A 19817-nucleotide genomic window follows, 5' to 3' on the forward strand; every position below is an offset into this window, starting at 1 on the left:
AAAGTTTTTTTTTTATGTCTTATAGAAAAGTTGAATGTATCTACACAAATTTTAGATAAGTGAATAAACACATATCATAAAGTGACAAAGAGAAGAGTCCTTGAGACTTCTATATCCTAATGATCCATATACAAAACCCAACAAATAAACTATATTATTAATTTTTACAATTTCGTAAGCTATATTTATGCCTTAACTATACATTTTAGTTGGCCTATCAAAACTTATGGAACTCGTGATTTTGGCATTTTCATGGACGGCACATAGCAACAAGTACAAGTCATATGTATCGACAACACTCATCTTTCATGACTTAGACGACCCTAACTTGAAAATATTACACGTGTCTTCACTTGTGAATTGATTAGTCTAAAAGTCGACTTGACGATACTAAATGGTTTGACTACCAAATCCAATCAATTTGAATATATCTTCAAATGTTTTGTCATAAATTAATTTTCAACTCTCCCAACGATTAATCGTTCAATTCTTAAGAATGGTCAAGGCCACAACAGTTGGCACAATTTGATTTCTATCTCAACCAGTTTTTTTGCTGTCCGATGGTTCAGTTTCTAACGACATTTGATTGACTGTTAGAACGGACTTAATCTACCAAAAGTATAAATGTTCGATAATTTTTTCTTTTCTTTTGACTGTATATTTTTGAAGTCGTAACTAAACATTTTATAAAGTATTCAAACAACCAAATTAAAGGAAACGTTGCTTAATGTTTCGGTTTGACAATTAGATTTCTTCACAAAAATACACTGGCCTGGTCTGCCGTAAACTGATTTGTTAATTATTGGAGGTAGTTCCTTAGAATATGGTTTATCTTTTGAACAATTTTTACAAGTTAAGTTACCTTTATGGGTGGTTCCAGTTCCGGCCAATAAATAAAAGAACTTTTTCTGATAACAACTTCGGTATTAAAGTCGGTCCAAGGGTTTGAATATTTCTATTTGATGTTTATGCAAAATTCTAAGATTGATCGCTTTTTGGGGTATTAAAGTGCGAACACATTACCTTGAGGTGCACGAGAGGTTGACTGGTATTAAAAGCTGCAGCAGAGGAAAAGCATTTTTGTTCCATTAAATTTAATTTAAGATAATGAGAACTGAGAAGAACGAGAAAATAATTGGGTCGTCGTCCAAAGCTAAAATAATTAACTAGTTTGACTGAAGACGAATCTCTTATCTGGTTTTAATTGAGTTTATAGACTGAAAACGAAAACTTGTTCAACTATTCTAAATTATGGGTTTTGTGATGATATGCTTTCATCTTTAACAAACACTCAGTCGAGTTCTTTTTTTAAGGATTGGTTTTCCCTGATTAAAGTAAGAGGTCAAATATGATGCTACGATTAACCATAAGCCATGTATAGAGACCTCTTTAACTTCTTCGCATATGAAGAATAGTGTTTGTGGAACACATAATATTGTGAATCAACTGTGAAACTTGGTTTTGTATCTGGATTTCTGTTGGTTGTTCACTTCGTTCTTCTTCTCTCGATCGACCTTGATGAAGTCTCCGATGAATCAGACTACTAAGGTATTTTTAGGAACAGTTTGGTGCACATATATAATCTAAGATGAGATACATGTCTGAGACGATTAAATGGACTTCATATTCTCTTTCTCTTGCTCTGATGCTTCTGCGGTTTTCCAAGCTTAGACTTTCTTTGTTTGAACAGCTGGAGATAAAGCTTCAACCAAAGGAACGGGTACACCAAGAGGACGGCCTGAACAAAGATGCCAATGGAAAGATCAAAATGGTTATTGGAAAAGACAATGATGATATCCAAAGAAGATTATGAGACCAAGAAGATTAAGAAAATAGAGGTTTTCTCATAAAAAGTCCCAAAACGCTGCTTAAAACATCAACGATACTTAAGCCAAAAAGGGTTTTATTGAAGGAAACGATGAACATACCCAAAGGAAATCGTAGTAACTGAAGGGGAAAACAGAGAAGAAATTTGCATAAAGATTCCTTTCTTTAACATATGGAAGCGCTTTGTACATGATCAACACTGCAGAAGCAAGGTCAACGTCAACGAGAAGAAAATGTAAAGAAGAAGTCTAGCTTCAGAGCACTCACATTCTCCCACTAGTCCAGTTGGATAGATCATAATGAATCCTGTGTACCTGGATAGTAAAACATATCATATGCAATCCGTTCTAACTAGAAAATAAATTCTGTGATATGGAAATGTTTTAGTTCAAAACATTATAAATAAGATATGATGTAGCACCTGAGATAGGTTAGCCAATAGGGACATCTACCAAGGCAAGTAAAAGCATAGTGAGGATATCTGATCATCTACATCCAAATCAATCAATCAGCTTAGCTCTTTTAAGAAAAGTAAGAACAACTAGTTGTATATAAACATCATCGTTCCACCACCACCAAGACAGTGCTCCATTCTGCTAAATTTCTCTTTTAATCTACTATGATCATTTCACTGCTAATGTATGTTCAAAGCATCTCGCTTATATTCTCGCAGAACAGAACATTGAGATAACATGTTTCTTTTCAACAATCACAAACTTTTCATTGGTAATTTTCCTGTCTTATTGTTGTAAAGATCGATAGACTCACCTCACCCAAAGACCAAGCTGCAAGTGTTATTGACAGCCATGGTGAATCCTGGACCTAAAATAGAGATGAATGTAAAAACAGAATTAGACTGCTAGCTTTTATGAAACTCTGTTTCAGCTTTTAAAAGAGTAACAAAACACACACAAACCTCTCTGATCTGTCCAACAATTGCCAAGATGAAGTGAGTTCTTCCACTCCATTGCATCAAAGGAGACAAGAATCCACTAGGTACAATCCCTGATATTAAGCAGAGTCAGTTTTTTAATTCATAATCCATACAGCAAAAAGAAAGGAACAATCACAAAACATCAAATAGATTCCAATACATTACCAATAGCTCCATGAAGAACTTCAAGAACAGCAGCAGTTTGCATCACACCTAAACGAAAACAAAAACAACCAACAAACACAGACCATTTTCAGAAATCATCAATTCCACTAGACTATCATTTTAACTACGGATTCTAAGTTCACAAGTAAGTAACATCAAAATCGATTCAAATACATAAAACCTAAAATTTCTACTCACTAATCAAGTATCCAGCAGAAGCGTAAGCGCCATCGATCGTCTTGTACGATATAAAGCTACTCAAGATACTCAGAAGCGAAACCGTCCTGCCGAGAACAACACAATTCCGATGAAAAAAAAAAAAAAAAAAAAAGGCAAAGAAAAGTGAAAACGAGAAGAGGAGAGAGAGAGAGACCATGCAGAAGCTTGGAGAAAATTGTAAGCAAAGAGATAAGACTTGACGAACGGCGACATCTCCGATTAGAAGAGATTTGGATTCTAGGCCTCGATCGGGATCGGCGGCGGCTCGAAGAATAGTGGTGGCTGCTTCGTCTGAATAGCATTATCGACGGTGGCGGTTTTAAGATTTGAGTGACGTCACTTCTTTGTGTGGCCATGATGAGTCCACTCGTGTCGTCACGGATGATAGTTTAGGGGGATTTAATATTTTTTACGGATGAACCCCTCAAGTATTTATTTAGTTTCAGTTTAACCCTGAAGTTATACTCGATAGAGGATAACATTGTTATCCTTTTTTAAGAACATCTCCAAACCTGAGATTACAATCTCAGGCCTAAGCCCATTGGATTGGCCCAATAATAAAAATCGTTAAAAAAAAAAAAAACATTTCCAAACCTACTCAGTGGGAAAAATGCCGTTTAAATCCCTAACTTTCAAAATTGCGCCGAAAAAATCCTGGACTTTCGACATGCTATTTTAATCCTCAAGTTTTGGTTGACTACATAATTAAATGATAAACTTTTGTTGACCTGGCCATTTTGGTCATCGTGATAATCTCCGTTAGAAACTCTAAGACGGAGTTAATTAGCCGTTAACGGTGTCCGTCTATCAGAAAACGACGTCGTTTCTCTTAATGAAGAAACATAAAATCCCCAAATCAATTTCTAGGGTTCAAAATCCCCAAATCGATTTCGAATTTGAAACCCCAAAATCTTGTCCAAATTGCGATGGCTAGAACTCGTGGAGGAAGACGGAAGCTTCCAACTCGGTGGTCAATGAGACTGAGTTCGTCGGAGACAGCAGATGCAATGGAGACGGTGGAGACTGCGGAGCCAACGGAGACGGTAGAGACTGCGGAGCCAACAGAGACGGTGGAGACTGCGGAGCCAACGGTTCGCAACCCATCTGAGAGTGAGGCTGTTTCAAACCAACCCGAAGGAGTGACTGAGATTGGTCAACCGAAACAGAAAAAGCGAAGGAAGTATCGAAGGAAGAAGGGTGAAGATATCGAAGAAGATCGTGAGGCTGTTAGTGGGGATGATTGTACGGTGGCTGGCGATGAAGACTGTGATGAGATTGGTTATGAAGACGAGGTAAACAGAAATGAAAACGAAGAGGAAGTTCGTCAATCTGACCAATTGGGCATTGAAGTTGTAGAACCAGTATTAGGTGTAGAGCAAAATGGTGTAGGAAATGTAGGTGTAGAAGAAAACAATTGGGATTCCCATGTAAGAGAAAATGTCAAGAGAGATGAAGAAGATGCAGGTGTGGAGGAAGAAAATTGTGAAGACTTTGAAGCCGAATTTGGAACAGATGCGAGAGATGAGGAGGATAATGAAGATGATGCAGATAGTGGAGATGATATATGGGAAGATGAGAGGATTCCAGAGCCTCTATCAGACAGTGATGATGAAGACGATTGTGATGAAAATGGTGATGGTCATGAAGCTGAAGATCATGAAGAACTGCTGAGTTTGGGGAAAACATTCAATGGCCCAGAAGAATTCAAGATAGCTGTCTTGAGGTATTGTTTGAAAACCAGATACGACATCAAGCTTTATAGGTCACAAAGTTTGAAGATTGGTGCGAAGTGTTGTTATCAAACCCCTGATGTCAAATGTCCATGGAGATGCTACTGCGCGTATGACAAGAAAAAGCATAAGATGCAAGTTAAAATATACGATGAAGAACATGCTTGTGTGAGGTCAGGGTACTCGAAGATGTTGAAGCAAGGAACAATTGCTTGGTTGTATAGAGAAAGGTTGAGAAGGAATCCCAAAATTACTAAGCAAGAGATGGTTGCAGAGATCTTGAGGGAGTATGGTTTGACAGTGACTGAAGACCAATGTGCAAAGGCGAAGACCAAAGTTCTTAAAGAAAGGAAAGTGACACATCAAGAACATTTTGCTCGTATCTTTGATTATCAGGCAGAGATCTTCCGATCTAATCCGGATACAGCATTTGAGATTGAGACTGTACCGGGTACAACCATTGGAAGCTTACAAAGGTTTTACCGTCTGTTCATCTGTTTTAAGTCACAAAGAGATTCTTGGAAGCATACATGCAGACCTATCATAGGACTAGATGGTGTGTTTCTTAAGTGGGACGTTAAAGGTCAACTCTTAGCTGCTGTGGGAAGAGATGGGGATAATAGGATTGTTCCTATTGCATGGGCTGTTGTTGAGATTGAGAATGATGATAACTGGGACTGGTTTCTTAGGATGCTCAGTGCGAAGTTGGATCTTAAAGATGGGAAAAATTTCACAGTCATCTCAGACAAACAATCGGTTAGTCCACTAAATTATTTTACATTCAATCTTACCACTAAATCTCATTGTCATTCTTACTTGTTGTATGGCTAATTACAGGGTTTAGTGAAAGCAATCCAAACAGTCATTCCAGAAGCTGAGCATAGGCAGTGTTCTAGGCACATCATGGACAACTGGAAGAGAAAAAGCCATGACATGGAACTGCAGAGACTCTTCTGGAAGATAGCTAGAAGCTACACGGTAGGAGAATTCAATGGGTATATGCTGGAGCTGAAGAATTACAATCCAAGTGCCTATGAGTCTCTACTGAAGACTAATCCCAGGTCATGGTCTAGAGCATTCTTTAAGGTTGGAAGTTGCTGCAATGACAACTTGAACAACCTTAGTGAGTCTTTCAATAGGACAATCCGCCAAGCGAGAAGGAAACCATTACTAGAGATGTTGGAAGACATTAGAAGGCAGTGTATGGTGCGCAATGCCAAGAGATATATAGTCGCTTGTAGATTGAAGACTCGATTCACAAAGAGAGCTCATGCTGAGATAGAGAAGAATATTGTTGGGTCATAGGCTTGTCAAAGATGGATGGCAAGACACAACAAACATGAAATAAAAGACGGTGATATGATTTACGAAGTGGACATGAGTGCTCGTACATGTGGTTGTATAAAGTGGCAGATGACAGGGATACCATGTGCTCATGCTGCATCTGTCATCATAGGGAAGAAAGAGAAAGTTGAAGATTATGTTGTTGACTGGTACACAACAAGAATGTGGGAGCTAACATACTACGATGGTATTAGGCCTGTTCAAAGCAAGCTCTTGTGGCCAAGTGTGAACAGATTAGGAGTTTTGCCACCTCCATGGAGAAGAGGCAATCCTGGTAGACCAAGTAACCATGCTAGGCGAAAGGGGAGGTTTGAGACAGCTTCTAGCTCCAACACCACGTTATCACGCATGAACCGTGTCATGACATGTTCAAACTGCAAGGAAGAAGGACACAACAAACAAAGCTATAAGAATCCGAGAGTTGCAACTCCACCAAGGAGAGCAAGAGGTCGACCAAGAAAAAATCAGGTAATAATCATAGTTGGTGTTTCGTTTAGAATATTGAATGAATATTGATATTGTTATTGACTTAGGAACCGAGGATTATCTTATTTGGACAAGGACAACCGTTGGTTGGAGAAACATCTCAGGGACCATCTTCTTAGGGACCACCACCGCAGGAACCATCATCTCAGGGACCACCACAGGAACCATCATCTCAGGGACCACCACCGCAGGAACCATCATCTCAGGAACCATCATCTCAGGGACCACCATATCATGGAACATCACAGCGAGGAGGATCATCGCAGCGAGGACGATCATCACAGCGAGGACGATCATCACAGCGAGGAAGATCACATATACCACCAAATCAGAGAGGAAGAGCACATATACCACCACCGCAGACAGGAGGATCTCAGGATGCATCTCAGGGAGGCGGAAGTTCTCGGACAGGAGGTTAGTGTCCATGGTTTCAATGTTCAAGCTAATAAGCTTTTGTTGACGCAGTTTATGTGTTTTTTGGTTAGTGGCAGAACCGTATTTGGTGTTGTTGTTTGAGTGGTTTGGCTTCTCTGTCATTACCATTTTAGGAACTGTATTTGGTGTTGGTGTTGTGTTTTGTTTTGTATTAAGACATGTTCTATTAGGTTATTTTCAGACATGATCTAAACATGAAATTGTCTATTTCATTCACCACCTCCAAGCGATTACAACACAGACAAACCATTTATGAAAATACACTTAATAACCAAAAACAACTTTCTTCTCTTTTCCTTGACCATACATCACATAAACCAACATAATGGTGATAACACAAAGCCACACAAAACACACTTTCAAGCACACTTTACATTTGTGAAGTTCCATTTTGCTAATCATTTCTTCATCCTTCAATTCTTCAATCATAGCTTTTAACTCATTTGCCTCACATTTAGCTTTGCTAATCTCATTTGCCATGATCGCTACTCTTGGCAGAGCATCTTCAACTTCTTCGAACACGGCATCCTCGACCCACTTAAACAAGTGATTCTAATGCAAATAAAAATGACACATTATTACATCTTTAATTGTGTAACAGAACGAAGAACAAGTTTATATACTTACATCTTTCTTGGTTGTCCACGAATTCGCATCTCTTTTGCCCGCACAACGGAAGAAAGGACGTCTCGGATTCTCTTGCGTCTTAGAAGTAAAGATAATGACACCTAAACCACATACACACTTCGACGGCACACCACGCTCACCGATGACACCGGAAGTGACTGAGCTGGAACTCATTGGACAAGATTTTGGGGTTTCAAATTCGAAATCGATTTGGGGATTTTGAACCCTAGAAATCGATTTGGGGATTTTATGTTTCTTCATTAAGAGAAACGACGTCGTTTTCTGATAGACGGACACCGTTAACGGCCAATTAACTCTGTCTTAGAGTTTCTAACGGAGATTATCACGATGACCAAAATGGCCAGGTCAACAAAAGTTTATCATTTAATTATGTAGTCAACCAAAACTTGAGGATTAAAATGGCATGTCGAAAGTCCAGGATTTTTTCGGCACAATTTTGAAAGTTGGGGATTTAAACGGCATTTTTCCCTTTTTTTTTTTGGTGAATTACTCACTCACTTATATAATCGTCTAAACATAAATGCTAAATTGAATTTTTCTGTAAAAGCTAAAAAAAACCAAAAAAACAATTAAATATACTTTAAAATTATTAATAAAAAATTATTTGAGTTTCTTAAATATACTTTAAAAATTCTTAAATAAGAAGTTTTAGAAACTTTGGAGAGAGTATACTATTTTAGAAACTTAACAAATTAAATAATAATATTTGTACGATTTTCATTTGTAAGAAACTTATATTAAGATGCATGGATGGAGATGCCTTATGAACTTGTTATGCACTTGAGACTAAGTCTTTGTGTACCTTATTTTATCATTCTATTAGTTCTTGTTTCTAGTGGGGCAAATGTATGAATGTAAAATCACATTATGATATATATATATATATATATATATATATGCTTAACTGTTCTTCAAATTACCTAATTTATTATATGTTTATTCAAAAAAGAAATAAATCAAAATACTTGTTTGTGTAAGAATCAGCTAGTCAGTTCATATTACTTCTTTTGTTTATTTGAAAGCTAATTATCAATTAGGTCCCTTCTGCATGTTTTTATTGATAAATAGTTTTTCGCTTAATTTAAGCAGCCATCCTTTTCTTCTTTTTGTATTCTTTCACTGAATTTTAAACAATTTTAAAAAGAAAAGTTGAAATTGTAGTAGTGGTTCATAACTTCATATAATAAAGAAATAGAAAGATATCTTACCATAAAGACTAAAGAGTTGGAACTGAGCTTTTTATCATGGATTCATTTCTTAAACAGAAAAAATCATACTCGGTTTGATCAATAAGATGATAAAGTAAAAGAATACATTCTCTTTTCACAAAGTTGACTTAAGCTTTACAAGTCAAACCTATTTTCTCTTGATAGCAGATGAATATATATGCCAAGTAACATTGGGTAATTTTATTTTAGAATACTTCTTGTTTTGTGGATTTACTTAAGATATTGACAGATGATCTTAACTAGCTTGCTTATTGTATTTTTTTCTTCTATACTCACATAGCTTTAAACTTGTTAATTGTTTTTTTGAAAAAGTAATGTGAGTATAGAAAAAAAAATATTCTAAAAAAATATATTCTAAAAAAAATATTCTTTCAAAAAGCAATTAACAAGTTTAAAGCTATGTGAGTATAGAAAAAAAAATACAATAAGCAAGCTAGTTAAGATCATCTGTCAATATCTTAAGTAAATCCACAAAACAAGAAGTATTCTAAAATGCACCTTTTGCTTGCACCAGCCCCACTCATTTTGGGTACCATCAAGTTCGTGAACCAAGTAGTTGTCAATAGCAGTCTGCTGAGTTAGGTCCTGCGCAACAAGCAAAGAAAAAAACACAAATATTGAGAAAAGTGAATCACATACTTATCTAGTGACATAACTCTACAAAAATAAGAACTTAAGAAACTTTTGATGTAAATAGGGTTTAATTAACAGGGGCGTCACCTTGCCAATCAAAGCTGGGCCAATGATTGAGTTAACATTTCCAACAGCCTATAGACACCAATAAAGAAAACATGTCATTCAAAAAAACCGCCTCATTCACATAAACATTTTGTTCTGTTTCGAAAACCACTACATAATAACCAACAAACACCACACTCTCACCTTTGAGACACCTTTTCCCAAGGTAGTCTGATCCTCCATCCCTCAGCTCAAGAGCCTCGTATATTCCTATGCAAGGGGTTACAATGATAAGTAACAGACCCAAAGCAAAAAAGAGAACAACCATGTAATAATCTAACCAAACATATATGTCTACTACATAAGTAAAAAATAACGAATAACAAGAACCTAGAGTGAGTTCTACCTGATAATAAGCAGATCATAATTTTTTTAGAAATAATAAAAATAAAAAAACAGAGGAGGGAAAAGAAAAAAAACAGCATACCACCAGTTGAAGCTCCACTAGGAACAGCAGCTGTGACCTTAACGCCGGTGGATGTGTAGACATTGGTTCTAGATCATTAAAAGATAAATCAGTAGTCTTCTTACTGTTTTCGAATCAATCTGTGAAAAGCTAATCAAACCGTGTGATCCGTTAATCCAATCAGAGAGCAGAACATAGATCTCACCATTAGCAAAAGGTTTTTTCCAAGCTCCAGACCCAAATAAATAGCAAGAAATCTCCTGTAAAAAAAAACATGCAATGAACAAAAAAAAAGGACAATATCACAAATCACAGTGTCTTTCTAATCGTTTCAAACTAGTACTAATTTTATATGCATAATTTATATAAATCATAAAACCCTAAGTTCTATAGCCAAATAAACAAGAACTCGTAGCAAGTGAATGATATTTGTACCATAAGAAACCCCGATTTGCTGAAGGAAACTCTTCGATTTTTTGCTCTTCGGTTGGTATCATTAAACGCCGATTTACTCAATCAGAGTCACCAATTTAATGAACCAGAGTCGTCAACGGTCACCTGCGCCAATTTTATATTTTCATTTTTATACGGATGTACCCCTCAGGTATTTATTTAGTTTCAGTTTAACCTGAAGTTATATTCAATAAAGTTAACATCCTTTTATAAGAACATTTCCAACCTCACCTATATCACCTAAACATAAATGCTAGATTCGATTTTTCTGCGGTTCACATAAAAGCTAGTGACTGCTTAAATTGGAAACAAGACCTTATTGTTAGTGATAATTTATCGGTTTTGTAAAATTACTTATTTTTAGAAAGGAACAAATTAGTAGTGTTTTTCAATGGCCAAGTATATTATGAAATATGGTAAATTAACATGTTTAAATGTAAAAAAGAAAAATTATGTATAAGATATGCAGGAGATTCTATTTATTTATTCTATTTATCACACCAAAAAAAGTGCTTTGTGTTGTATAGGAGGGCTTTTGTGTTACAAACCACTACAAGTCGCCATGGAAGATTCACAACCGTCTCCGTCACGTAACCTAGTTCACGCTGAAAACTCCACAGTAATTATCTCCCAGATACTCGCTAGACTTCCGGTGAGATCCCTTCTGCGATTTTGTACCGTGTCGAAGCTTTGGTTACCTATCTTCCGCAGTAAAAATTTAGCCGACTTGTTCCTGGCTCAGTCAAAGACTCGGCCTCGTCTTCTTTTCACATTCAAGGACATGGATTCCGGTAAGCGTTTCTTCTTCTCGGCTCCTGAAGACCAAAAGGACGACAAATCCTCCACAGTTATCGCCAGACACGACATCACGATCTCGGATCTAGACTACATCACATCTGCCCCCCTAAACGGATTCGTATGCTTCACACGTGGTTCTTCGGTTGTTCTTTGTAATCCCACCAATGGATATACACAAACTTTTCCCGTTCCTGAGTTCAACGGAAGAGACATCTACGCGCGTCTCGGGTACGATCCCGTCAAAGATGAATACAAATTGTTGTGTGTGAGGATGTTCCATGGGTGGGACGGCGTTAGAAGACAGGAGCATCTGGTTCTCTCGCTAAAACTTATGCTCGGATGGAGAAAGATCCAGACCAACGCAGATCCCTACGCCTACTTAGAAGGTGGGATTTGCATGGATGGTGCTATATACTACGGAGTTGGGCATACAAGGATAGCTAGATTTGATGTTGGATCCGAGGATATTGCGTTTTTTCAAGGACCCGAAGACTATAATGCAATCTCATGTTATTCAACACTCACGAATTACCAAGGAAAATTAGCATGTATAAGCTACGGTGAATCCCATGAGATGCGTATGTGGATTCTACAAGATGCCGAGAAACAAGAATGGTCGAACGTCATGACTTGTTCTGTGCCTTGTGACAAGAAGACATCTTTGTGCACTGGAGAGATTCATACCAACGAGGTTGTACTGGCTTCTAGATGGTTAGAGTCATCTAAGCCCTTCTATGTTTACTATATGGATATGATGAGGGAGAGTATCAGAAGAGTTCAGATTGATGGAATGGCGGATAATGAGTTTAGACGTATCCACGGAATTGGCAAGAATGCTCTTAGGATTTCGTGTTACCCAGGTCACGTTGAGCATTTTGTTGGGCCCCCTTTTTGGTAATACAAGTTTTGCTAGCTTCTCTTTTCTTCTAAATATTTTCTGCTTTGGTTTTAGTTTCTCAAAACAAAATGTTAAACGTAACTTTTTTTTATCAACCTAAAATTCGATATTTTTTATATCCTCACCTAAGATTTGAAGATTTTTTTATGTGAAAATATAAAAATTGGAAATTTTTTTTTGAAAACTTAATTAATTTGTATGAATTTTTTTCTATATTTTCCAATATTACTCCTCACGTCTCAAGTCCATTTGACGGGAGAGGAATTTATTGTAAAATTTGTGATCATAGTTCGCAAGTTTATCACACAATTTACAGTTTCACTTCCCTAGGGCACGTGTTGAGCCAGTTCAGTAGAAAATCATCTAACGTTCTCTCACGTAGAGAGATTATGGCGTTTTTTTTAAGTTCCAAAAAGGTTTCAAACCAGCGCCTTCTCTACTCTTCAAAACCCGCCTAGAGTCCTAGGCAAGGTCCTGATTGCTTTTAGCCAGGCTGGAACCCTTTTTTCTTTATTCTTGATAATACAACCTTATGGATCAAAAGTCGGTTATATGGTTCTTATCATGGGTTTATTGGTTTGAGTCCAATGTGGTCATAATTTAATATATGTAATTCTTTAAAGATTTTTGAGTGTTGTCATACTAAACATAACTTTAAACTAAATTAAGCAAGAATAATAATTGTTAAAGAGAGAGATAGAAAAACAACAACAACAACAACAACAACAATAATAATTAATTAGATTAAGGCTGCAAATGGTTACTTAAAATTAAAAAAGTTAGATATATTAGGTTGAACAAAATTCATCTCCAAAATAGTGGTTGAATAAGTTGAATATTTTTACTGTATGATTAGTTTATTTTTTCAACTTTTTAAGTTGAATGAGTTGAATAGTTTTTTTCAAGCTCTTTAATTCAAATGGTGAAAGTTGGTTGAATAATTTTGTTTAACTCTTTCAACCTTTTCAATTGTATAACCATTTGCACCCTAAGCATGTAACTCGAAGTTTGCTACATCATCATAACATATTTGAAACAATAAAATAAAAATAAAACAAGATTAAGATTAAGGGTGAAAATAGTTGTAAGTAGTTGAATGATTGAAAAAAATTATGTTGAAAAAAAAAATTAAACATCCATGAAATAGTTGATGAATGAGTTGAGTAATTTTTCTTTGTAATTTATTCAGTTTTCTAACTTTTTGAGTTAAATGAGTTGAATAACCTTTCTAATTGATTCATTTTAAATGATAAAAAATGAAATGAATATTTACTAACTCTTTAAACTTATCAAATTTGAGCAACCATTTGCACCATAATATAGTTTGATTATAAGGAAGTCGAAAGTCTGAAACCAACGACATACCACAACTTAAGTAGAGAATTAAATATGAGAGATGTTACCAGAGTTGCCTACTTAAAATTTGAGTATGTGAGAGACAGCGAGATCGTGGAACGACATTATGGAGGACAACTTCGGTCGTGCCTCCGAACTAGAGAGGTTTTAAATGTGTTGAATAATTTTTCTTTGTAATTTATTCAATTTTCAAACTTTTTGAGTTAAAGGAGTTGAATGAAATTTCTAATTTATTCATTTTAAATGATAAAAAAAAAATGAAATGAATACTTATTCAATTCTTTCAACTTATCAAATTTGAGCAACCATTTGCACTATAATATAGTTTGATTATAAGGGAGTCGAAAGTCTGAAACCAACAACATACCACAACTTAAGAAGAGACTTAAAGATAAGAGATGTAGATAAAAGACTAGATTGACCTCAAATATACACCAGTTTGATTCAGAAACTCGCCAGACCTCCCATAGAATCCAATGGTCTTGTGATCCTCTATCCCAAAATAGCGAGTGTGGCCTTCTCCGAGTAGTGAACCTTAAACTCTCAATTGCATCATTTTCATGAAAATGGGTCGTTAGATATGCTTCCATGAACATGAGACAATCACTCTCCTCAATCTCATCAGACTACACAAGAACAACAATAAAAGGTGCGGAAAAAGAGCTTAAAGAATCAAATTACTTTTTAGGTTCTGTTAGAGGGTTAGAGCCCTGAGAATGTGTTATGAACTTGTTATACACTTGAGATTAAGTCTTTGTGTACCTCATTTTATCATTCGATGAGTTCTTGTTTCTAGTGGGACAAATGTAGGAATGTAAAATCACATTATGAAATATATATATATATATATATGCTTAACTATTTTCTTCAAATTACCAAATTTATTATATGTTTATTCAAAAAAGAAATAAATCAAAATACTTGTTTGTGTAAGAATCAGCTAGTCAGTTCATATTACTTCTTTTGTTTATTTGAGCTAATTATCAATTAGGCTCCCTTCTACATGTTTTTTGTTGATAAATAGTTTTTCGCTTACTTTAAGCAGCCATCCTTTTCTTCTTTTTGTTTTTGTATTCTTTCATTGAAATTTTAAACAATTTAAAAAAGAAAAGCTGAAGTTGTAGTAGTGGTTCATATAATAAAGAAATTGAAAGATATCTTACCATAAAGACTAAAGAGTGGGAACTGAGCTTTTTATCATGGATTCATTTCTTAAACAGAAAAATCATACTCGATTTGATCAATAAGATGATAAAGTAGAAGAATACATTCTCTTTTCTCAAAGTTGCCTTAAGCTTTACAAGTCAAACCTATTCTCTCTTGATTATTTAGCAGATGAATATGCCTTGGTCACTCATCTTGCTACTTGCTTATTCCATTTTTCTTCCTACACTCTTCATCATTTTAGTAATGGATACTCTGAAGACTTTTCTCATAAATCAACATTAATTTCTAACTATTGACTTCTTACAAACTTTAACAAAAAAGAGTTCTGACTTGTATTACACAATGGATTCTTTTCACTCAATCTACAAACTAACATATTTGAACTTTGAAAGGAAACAAAGGCATAGCATGATTGATGACTACATATGAGATTAGTACAGTAGTGGAAAACTACTACGGTCGTTTGATAACATATATCTGCTGCACATATAAACATCCCAACTGAATCAAATCCTAGACTAAAGACGACCACGATGATCTACCATGTTCAAAACTGAGAGGAAACTGATCAATACCAAAAGACGACATCTTACTTTCATCTGCATCCATGTTCCAAATAGACTCCAAGGAACTTTCCCATGTTGGAGAAGCCAGAGGAGGGAAGTTCAAGTAACAACTTTGCTCTGAGTAGTAGATGTCTTTTACAGGTTTGATAATGTTTGCTCCAGACTGATCAATCTCTCTCCATATGTCATCCATTGAGTAGTATCCGTCTTCAAATTCTTGATTCATTTTCCCATTGGAGCCACCAGTGTCTTGAGTAGTTGTAGTGGTCATAGATGATGAGCAACAGTTTGAAGATGAGGAAGTTGGAGACATAGGCCGCTTCTTTTCTTGAGCCTTCTTCCTCATATGAGTCCTCCAGTAATTCTTTATCTCGTTATCTGTTCTCCCCGGCAATTTCCGGGCTATCTTTGACCACCTGCATATGAAAATTTTCCAAAACGTTCACAACAAGAAGAAAGAGGATACAAAAACAGTTTTAGGGTTTCTCTGTTTCATGAAGATTCCTTCTGACCTGTTTCCCCATTTGGCATGAAGCTCAAGGACTAGACGCTCTTCTTGTGGAGTCATCTTACCACGCTTGAGACCAGGATGTAGGTAATTAACCCACCTTAACCTGCAACTCTTTCCTGTTCTGTTTAAACCTACAACCAAAACCAGGTCATTTCTTTAAATGGAAGGTCCTTTCCAAAGACCGCCCATTTTTCCAAAACATAACCTATACCTATTCTTATGTTTCTCCCTCCACCTTCAAACCTGAAACTTTCGCTACAAAATCCCATCTTCGATCTCCGAACAAGTGGACAAAGTTGACCAAGAGGAGGTCCTCCTGTTCTGTCCACGGTCCTTTACGGTATTCTTCTTGCACAAGTTTCATCTTTCTCTCTTCTCTCTAGCTCTCTCTGTATTTCTCTTTGTAGAAAAAGTTTACTTCTGAGCTTGTTTATGGGAACCTATGGCATTACTCTTACCAATATTTATATAAGCCAACTTGAACACTGTGTTGTGTCTACGCGATATAACACTCACATTATTAAAATTCTCTAATGATTTTTTTTGTTTTTGTTTTTTCTAATCTATACCGTCCATATGGTGATCGATTATGCTGTTGATAATGTGGGGTCTGTTGTTTTGTGATGCCATCAAGCCATTAGAGCATTTTTAAAATATGGAAATGATCGTCGTTGCTAATAGGCGTTTGATGTACACTGATGTAACATTCCCATTAACTCTGCCTTTTCTTTGTCTTTTTGTGTGTGTTGCAATAAGAACACTTTCTTATATTTTCTTTTGGCATGTTTCAATAGTTTCATTCCCACTATCTCTCGTGTTAGTAATATATCAACAGCATCCCAATCTCAAACCAGAAGAGAAAATTAAGTGAATTATATAATCCTTACGTAGTATACAAGTATTCTAGTTTTCTTACTTGTCAGGTTTTTTTAACAATACGGAAGAAATAACACATGAACATGTGTGTGTATGTGTGAGAGAGAAGGCTCTAGACATTTTTTTTCTTCTTCATACCCTATTAGTGAGATTGTGATTGTAGTGTGTTTCTTGACTTTATTAAAGGTTAATTTAGAAATCACTGTAGAAGCTTATAAAAGGCAAATAAAGAAGAAGAAAAAAAAAGGAAAAATATTTTCAAAAAGCATTTACCAAAAGGGGTCGAATTGTTTTGGGTGTGTGATAAGTGGCTTTTTGTATCTAGCAACAGCACTTGAGATTGAAAGTTAGATATTATTTTGAGGAATTTTTTTTTTAGGATTTATAATTCGTTTTAGACACCAACCCAATCGTTTGTTTAGATGAGAAAAGCCACTTTGATTTGGCTTGGCTTTGTTATAATTTGCCTCTTGGGGCTCTGTTTTCAAGTTTGAGAAAGTTTCGATATTTTTTAGTCCAAGATTTTTCAAGAATCTAAAGATCCATCCGTTGATAATACTTGTTTTTAATATATATTTTTATTATCATATATGATTTATTGAAATTTCATTAACATTACATATATATCCTAACGTCACGTGTGCAATTTATGTGGCTTACATCTTCAAGATGCATGAAGTAAAAGTAAGAGTGTTGAGGGTTCTGACTCTGTGTGTGTACAAGTACCTGGTGTGCTGGTCCATAGAAGCAGAGAATATAGAATATATCTCTAATTGGCAAAGAGTTCCCAAGATTCTTCAAATTGTTTCGTTCTGTGGAAAACTCTGAAAATGACCTATTGGAATCTGAGAGAATTATACTTAAATACTTTAATTACATTGATGTTGCATCGTCTTTATGCCGAAGCAAAAATATACCGCAACGCTAAAAAACATTCGAGTTTCTGTATATATATATTAAAGAAAAAAAAAAAAAAAAAAAAAAAAACTCGTGGACCGACTGGTGGAACCTCTCGGTCTGATCCTATTTTAAGGCCGTGAAATACTGATTTTAAGCCAACACATATAAGACTAAAGTTTCCACCACACTACCACAGCATGGCCATGCTTGGCTGGTCAAATCCATCACAGTTCTTGTGTCTTTTACAGCATTAATTTTATATTTTTAACCTCGGAGTCTAGACAATTGAAATTGAAACATATGTATGTGGTCTACTATGAATGTTTGGTCATTTAAACATATCATAATTTGGTTTTATTTTATTTTTTGGTAAAGAAACATGATCAGAGCAAGAACTGATTCTCTTTTGTTTCGAAAATGAACTTGCGTGGCTATTACGGATATGATTCTCAATAATTGCATCAACTAGGTCATTACGAAATTCACCTTTTAATTAGTCTTATAACATCGAGTAACGAGATTTGGTTATTCGAAAAGAAAAAAAGTAGTTGTTACTATATTTTTTTTTTGTTTTTCCTTATGATTATGTGGCTGTGCTTGTAATGCTTTAAATATCATGGCGTGAAAAGATTCGGGGTTCTGAATTTTTTGCATGTTGCTTTCATACTCTCAAATTGTCCATTGTCCAATAGCTATTATAAAATTCTACACACCACAATGGGAAAGCTACTGCATATTTTGTAATATTGATCTCAGCCATCGATTAATTAGTAGTTGGAAATGATCACTTAAATTAAGCGGTAAATAGTGAGACTCAATTAGATTAATACATTTGGAAGAATATGATTAGTAGATGATTGAAGCAAAAAAGATACTACTAGTAAACATATATTATTCTTTTTGTTAGTTGGGTTTGGTCCATCATATCCATTGTTCTATAAATAGTTAAAGTTAATTGGTCGTTCTCTACCGTCTTATTAAACAATTTGTCTAGAAGCTTATTAGTAGGTTTATTTTAAAATTTTAACATATATTTATAGATGTCAAGAGGGTTATAGATAAATAGAATTTCCAATCGATTGGTTAAAATTGGAGTGTGTAGGTACTTTGATAAGCGTCTCTATGCGGCCAATTTCATAACGTTGGTCATATCTATATTCTTAAATAGAACATATAAAAATAAAATATTTTTCATGAGAAGTTGTGTAAAATTGGTCTTTTTTTTGTTTTTAGGTGTCTTTGTAATGGAGGACCCAAAAATTCTGAAGAGATTAGAGTGAAGTAAGCAGACAGATATGAGACTGAGTTACGTGGACGCCACCACTTCCTCTATGGCTACTCCACTAAGTAAGATTTTTTCCCCTTCAATTCCTCTGGCTCGTGACTTGCGAAGGCACACGCACTTAACGTTTAAGATAAGACCTTTTGGTCCCACAGTTATCATCTTTTTTTTCCTTACATCATAACATGACTTCAGTATCCTATGATCTATACTTAGTTTCATTTTGTTTTGATTGCATTCCATTTTTCTCTACTCTCAATGTAACATTCGCCATGCATATATATCTACATGCATCATGCATGCGCTACGGGTTATAGATCTTTGATTTTAATTTCATCTTAAGTAATCTTCTCAAATATCTTTTTCCACAGGCATAATTTAATATTTCCTCCGTTTCAAAATATATGATGTTTTAAGCAAAGCATGCAGATTAAGAAGTCTTTATTTTTTAAAAGTTCAACCAATCATAAACAATATTACATAATATAAAATACTAAATTAATCTAAAAATGGTATAGAAACTTGAAAACATCCTATATTACGAAACAAAAAATTTCTCTAAAACATCTTATATTTTAAAACGGAGGGAGTACATGTTAACCAAGTAGATTTAGCCCTAATTAATGATTGATTCTATTATGTCTATATACTTTGGCTAAGATTAACTAGTCCATGACTTAGTCATACACATGCACAAGTACGATATCAAGGTTCATGGTTTTCAACTCAAGATTTACTTGTCACTTTCTCAGTTCTCACCATGCACTCGTTCCGTACGTGCGCATGTCTGTATTTGGAACTGGAAACAAAGCTAGTCACCGTAGTTCTTCTCTACAAACTTCTTTTGGA

The 19817-nt window shown here is 35.3% G+C and overlaps 4 protein-coding genes and 1 pseudogene across 5 annotated transcripts; 2 read left to right on the forward strand and 3 right to left on the reverse strand.

Moving 5' to 3' along the window:
• Positions 1-1349: 1349 nt before the first annotated feature.
• On the reverse strand, positions 1350-3600 carry LOC104737093 (uncharacterized). Its single transcript, XM_019237469.2, has 9 exons — positions 3300-3600; positions 3125-3210; positions 2927-2974; positions 2744-2832; positions 2596-2649; positions 2249-2316; positions 2095-2141; positions 1929-2026; positions 1350-1738 (listed from the first exon to the last, which is right to left on the reverse strand). The coding sequence occupies exons 1-9, from the start codon at positions 3356-3358 to the stop codon at positions 1622-1624; spliced, it is 666 nt and encodes a 221-aa protein (XP_019093014.1). The 5' UTR covers positions 3359-3600; the 3' UTR covers positions 1350-1621.
• Positions 3601-4071: 471 nt separating this feature from the next.
• On the forward strand, positions 4072-6735 carry LOC147949271 (uncharacterized; annotated as a pseudogene).
• A 669-nt stretch (positions 6736-7404) lies between these two features.
• On the reverse strand, positions 7405-7941 carry LOC109127686 (uncharacterized protein At1g43920, Chloroplastic-like). Its single transcript, XM_087478324.1, has 2 exons — positions 7768-7941; positions 7405-7692 (listed from the first exon to the last, which is right to left on the reverse strand). Exons 1-2 carry the CDS (start codon positions 7939-7941, stop codon positions 7405-7407), a joined length of 462 nt encoding a protein of 153 aa, XP_087334450.1.
• A 3235-nt stretch (positions 7942-11176) lies between these two features.
• On the forward strand, positions 11177-12310 carry LOC104756534 (F-box protein At1g30790-like). The gene has a single exon (XM_010479141.2). It carries the CDS (start codon positions 11177-11179, stop codon positions 12308-12310), a length of 1134 nt encoding a protein of 377 aa, XP_010477443.2.
• A 2783-nt stretch (positions 12311-15093) lies between these two features.
• LOC104737101 (transcription factor MYB59) lies at positions 15094-16532 on the reverse strand. Of its 2 annotated transcripts, none has more exons than XM_010457216.3 (3): positions 16122-16532; positions 15912-16041; positions 15094-15815 (listed from the first exon to the last, which is right to left on the reverse strand). In XM_010457216.3, the coding sequence occupies exons 1-3, from the start codon at positions 16177-16179 to the stop codon at positions 15347-15349; spliced, it is 657 nt and encodes a 218-aa protein (XP_010455518.1). In that variant the 5' UTR covers positions 16180-16532; the 3' UTR covers positions 15094-15346. The 2 variants fall into 2 exon arrangements, with proteins under 2 accessions (XP_010455518.1, XP_010455510.1); XM_010457208.3 differs by having other exon boundaries at positions 16154-16399.
• Between the last annotated feature and the right edge of the window lie 3285 nt (positions 16533-19817).

The sequence above is a fragment of the Camelina sativa genome, chromosome 2, assembly GCF_030686135.1.
Source record: "Camelina sativa cultivar CO46 ecotype springtype chromosome 2, ASM3068613v1".
Lineage (NCBI taxonomy): Eukaryota > Viridiplantae > Streptophyta > Magnoliopsida > Brassicales > Brassicaceae > Camelina > Camelina sativa.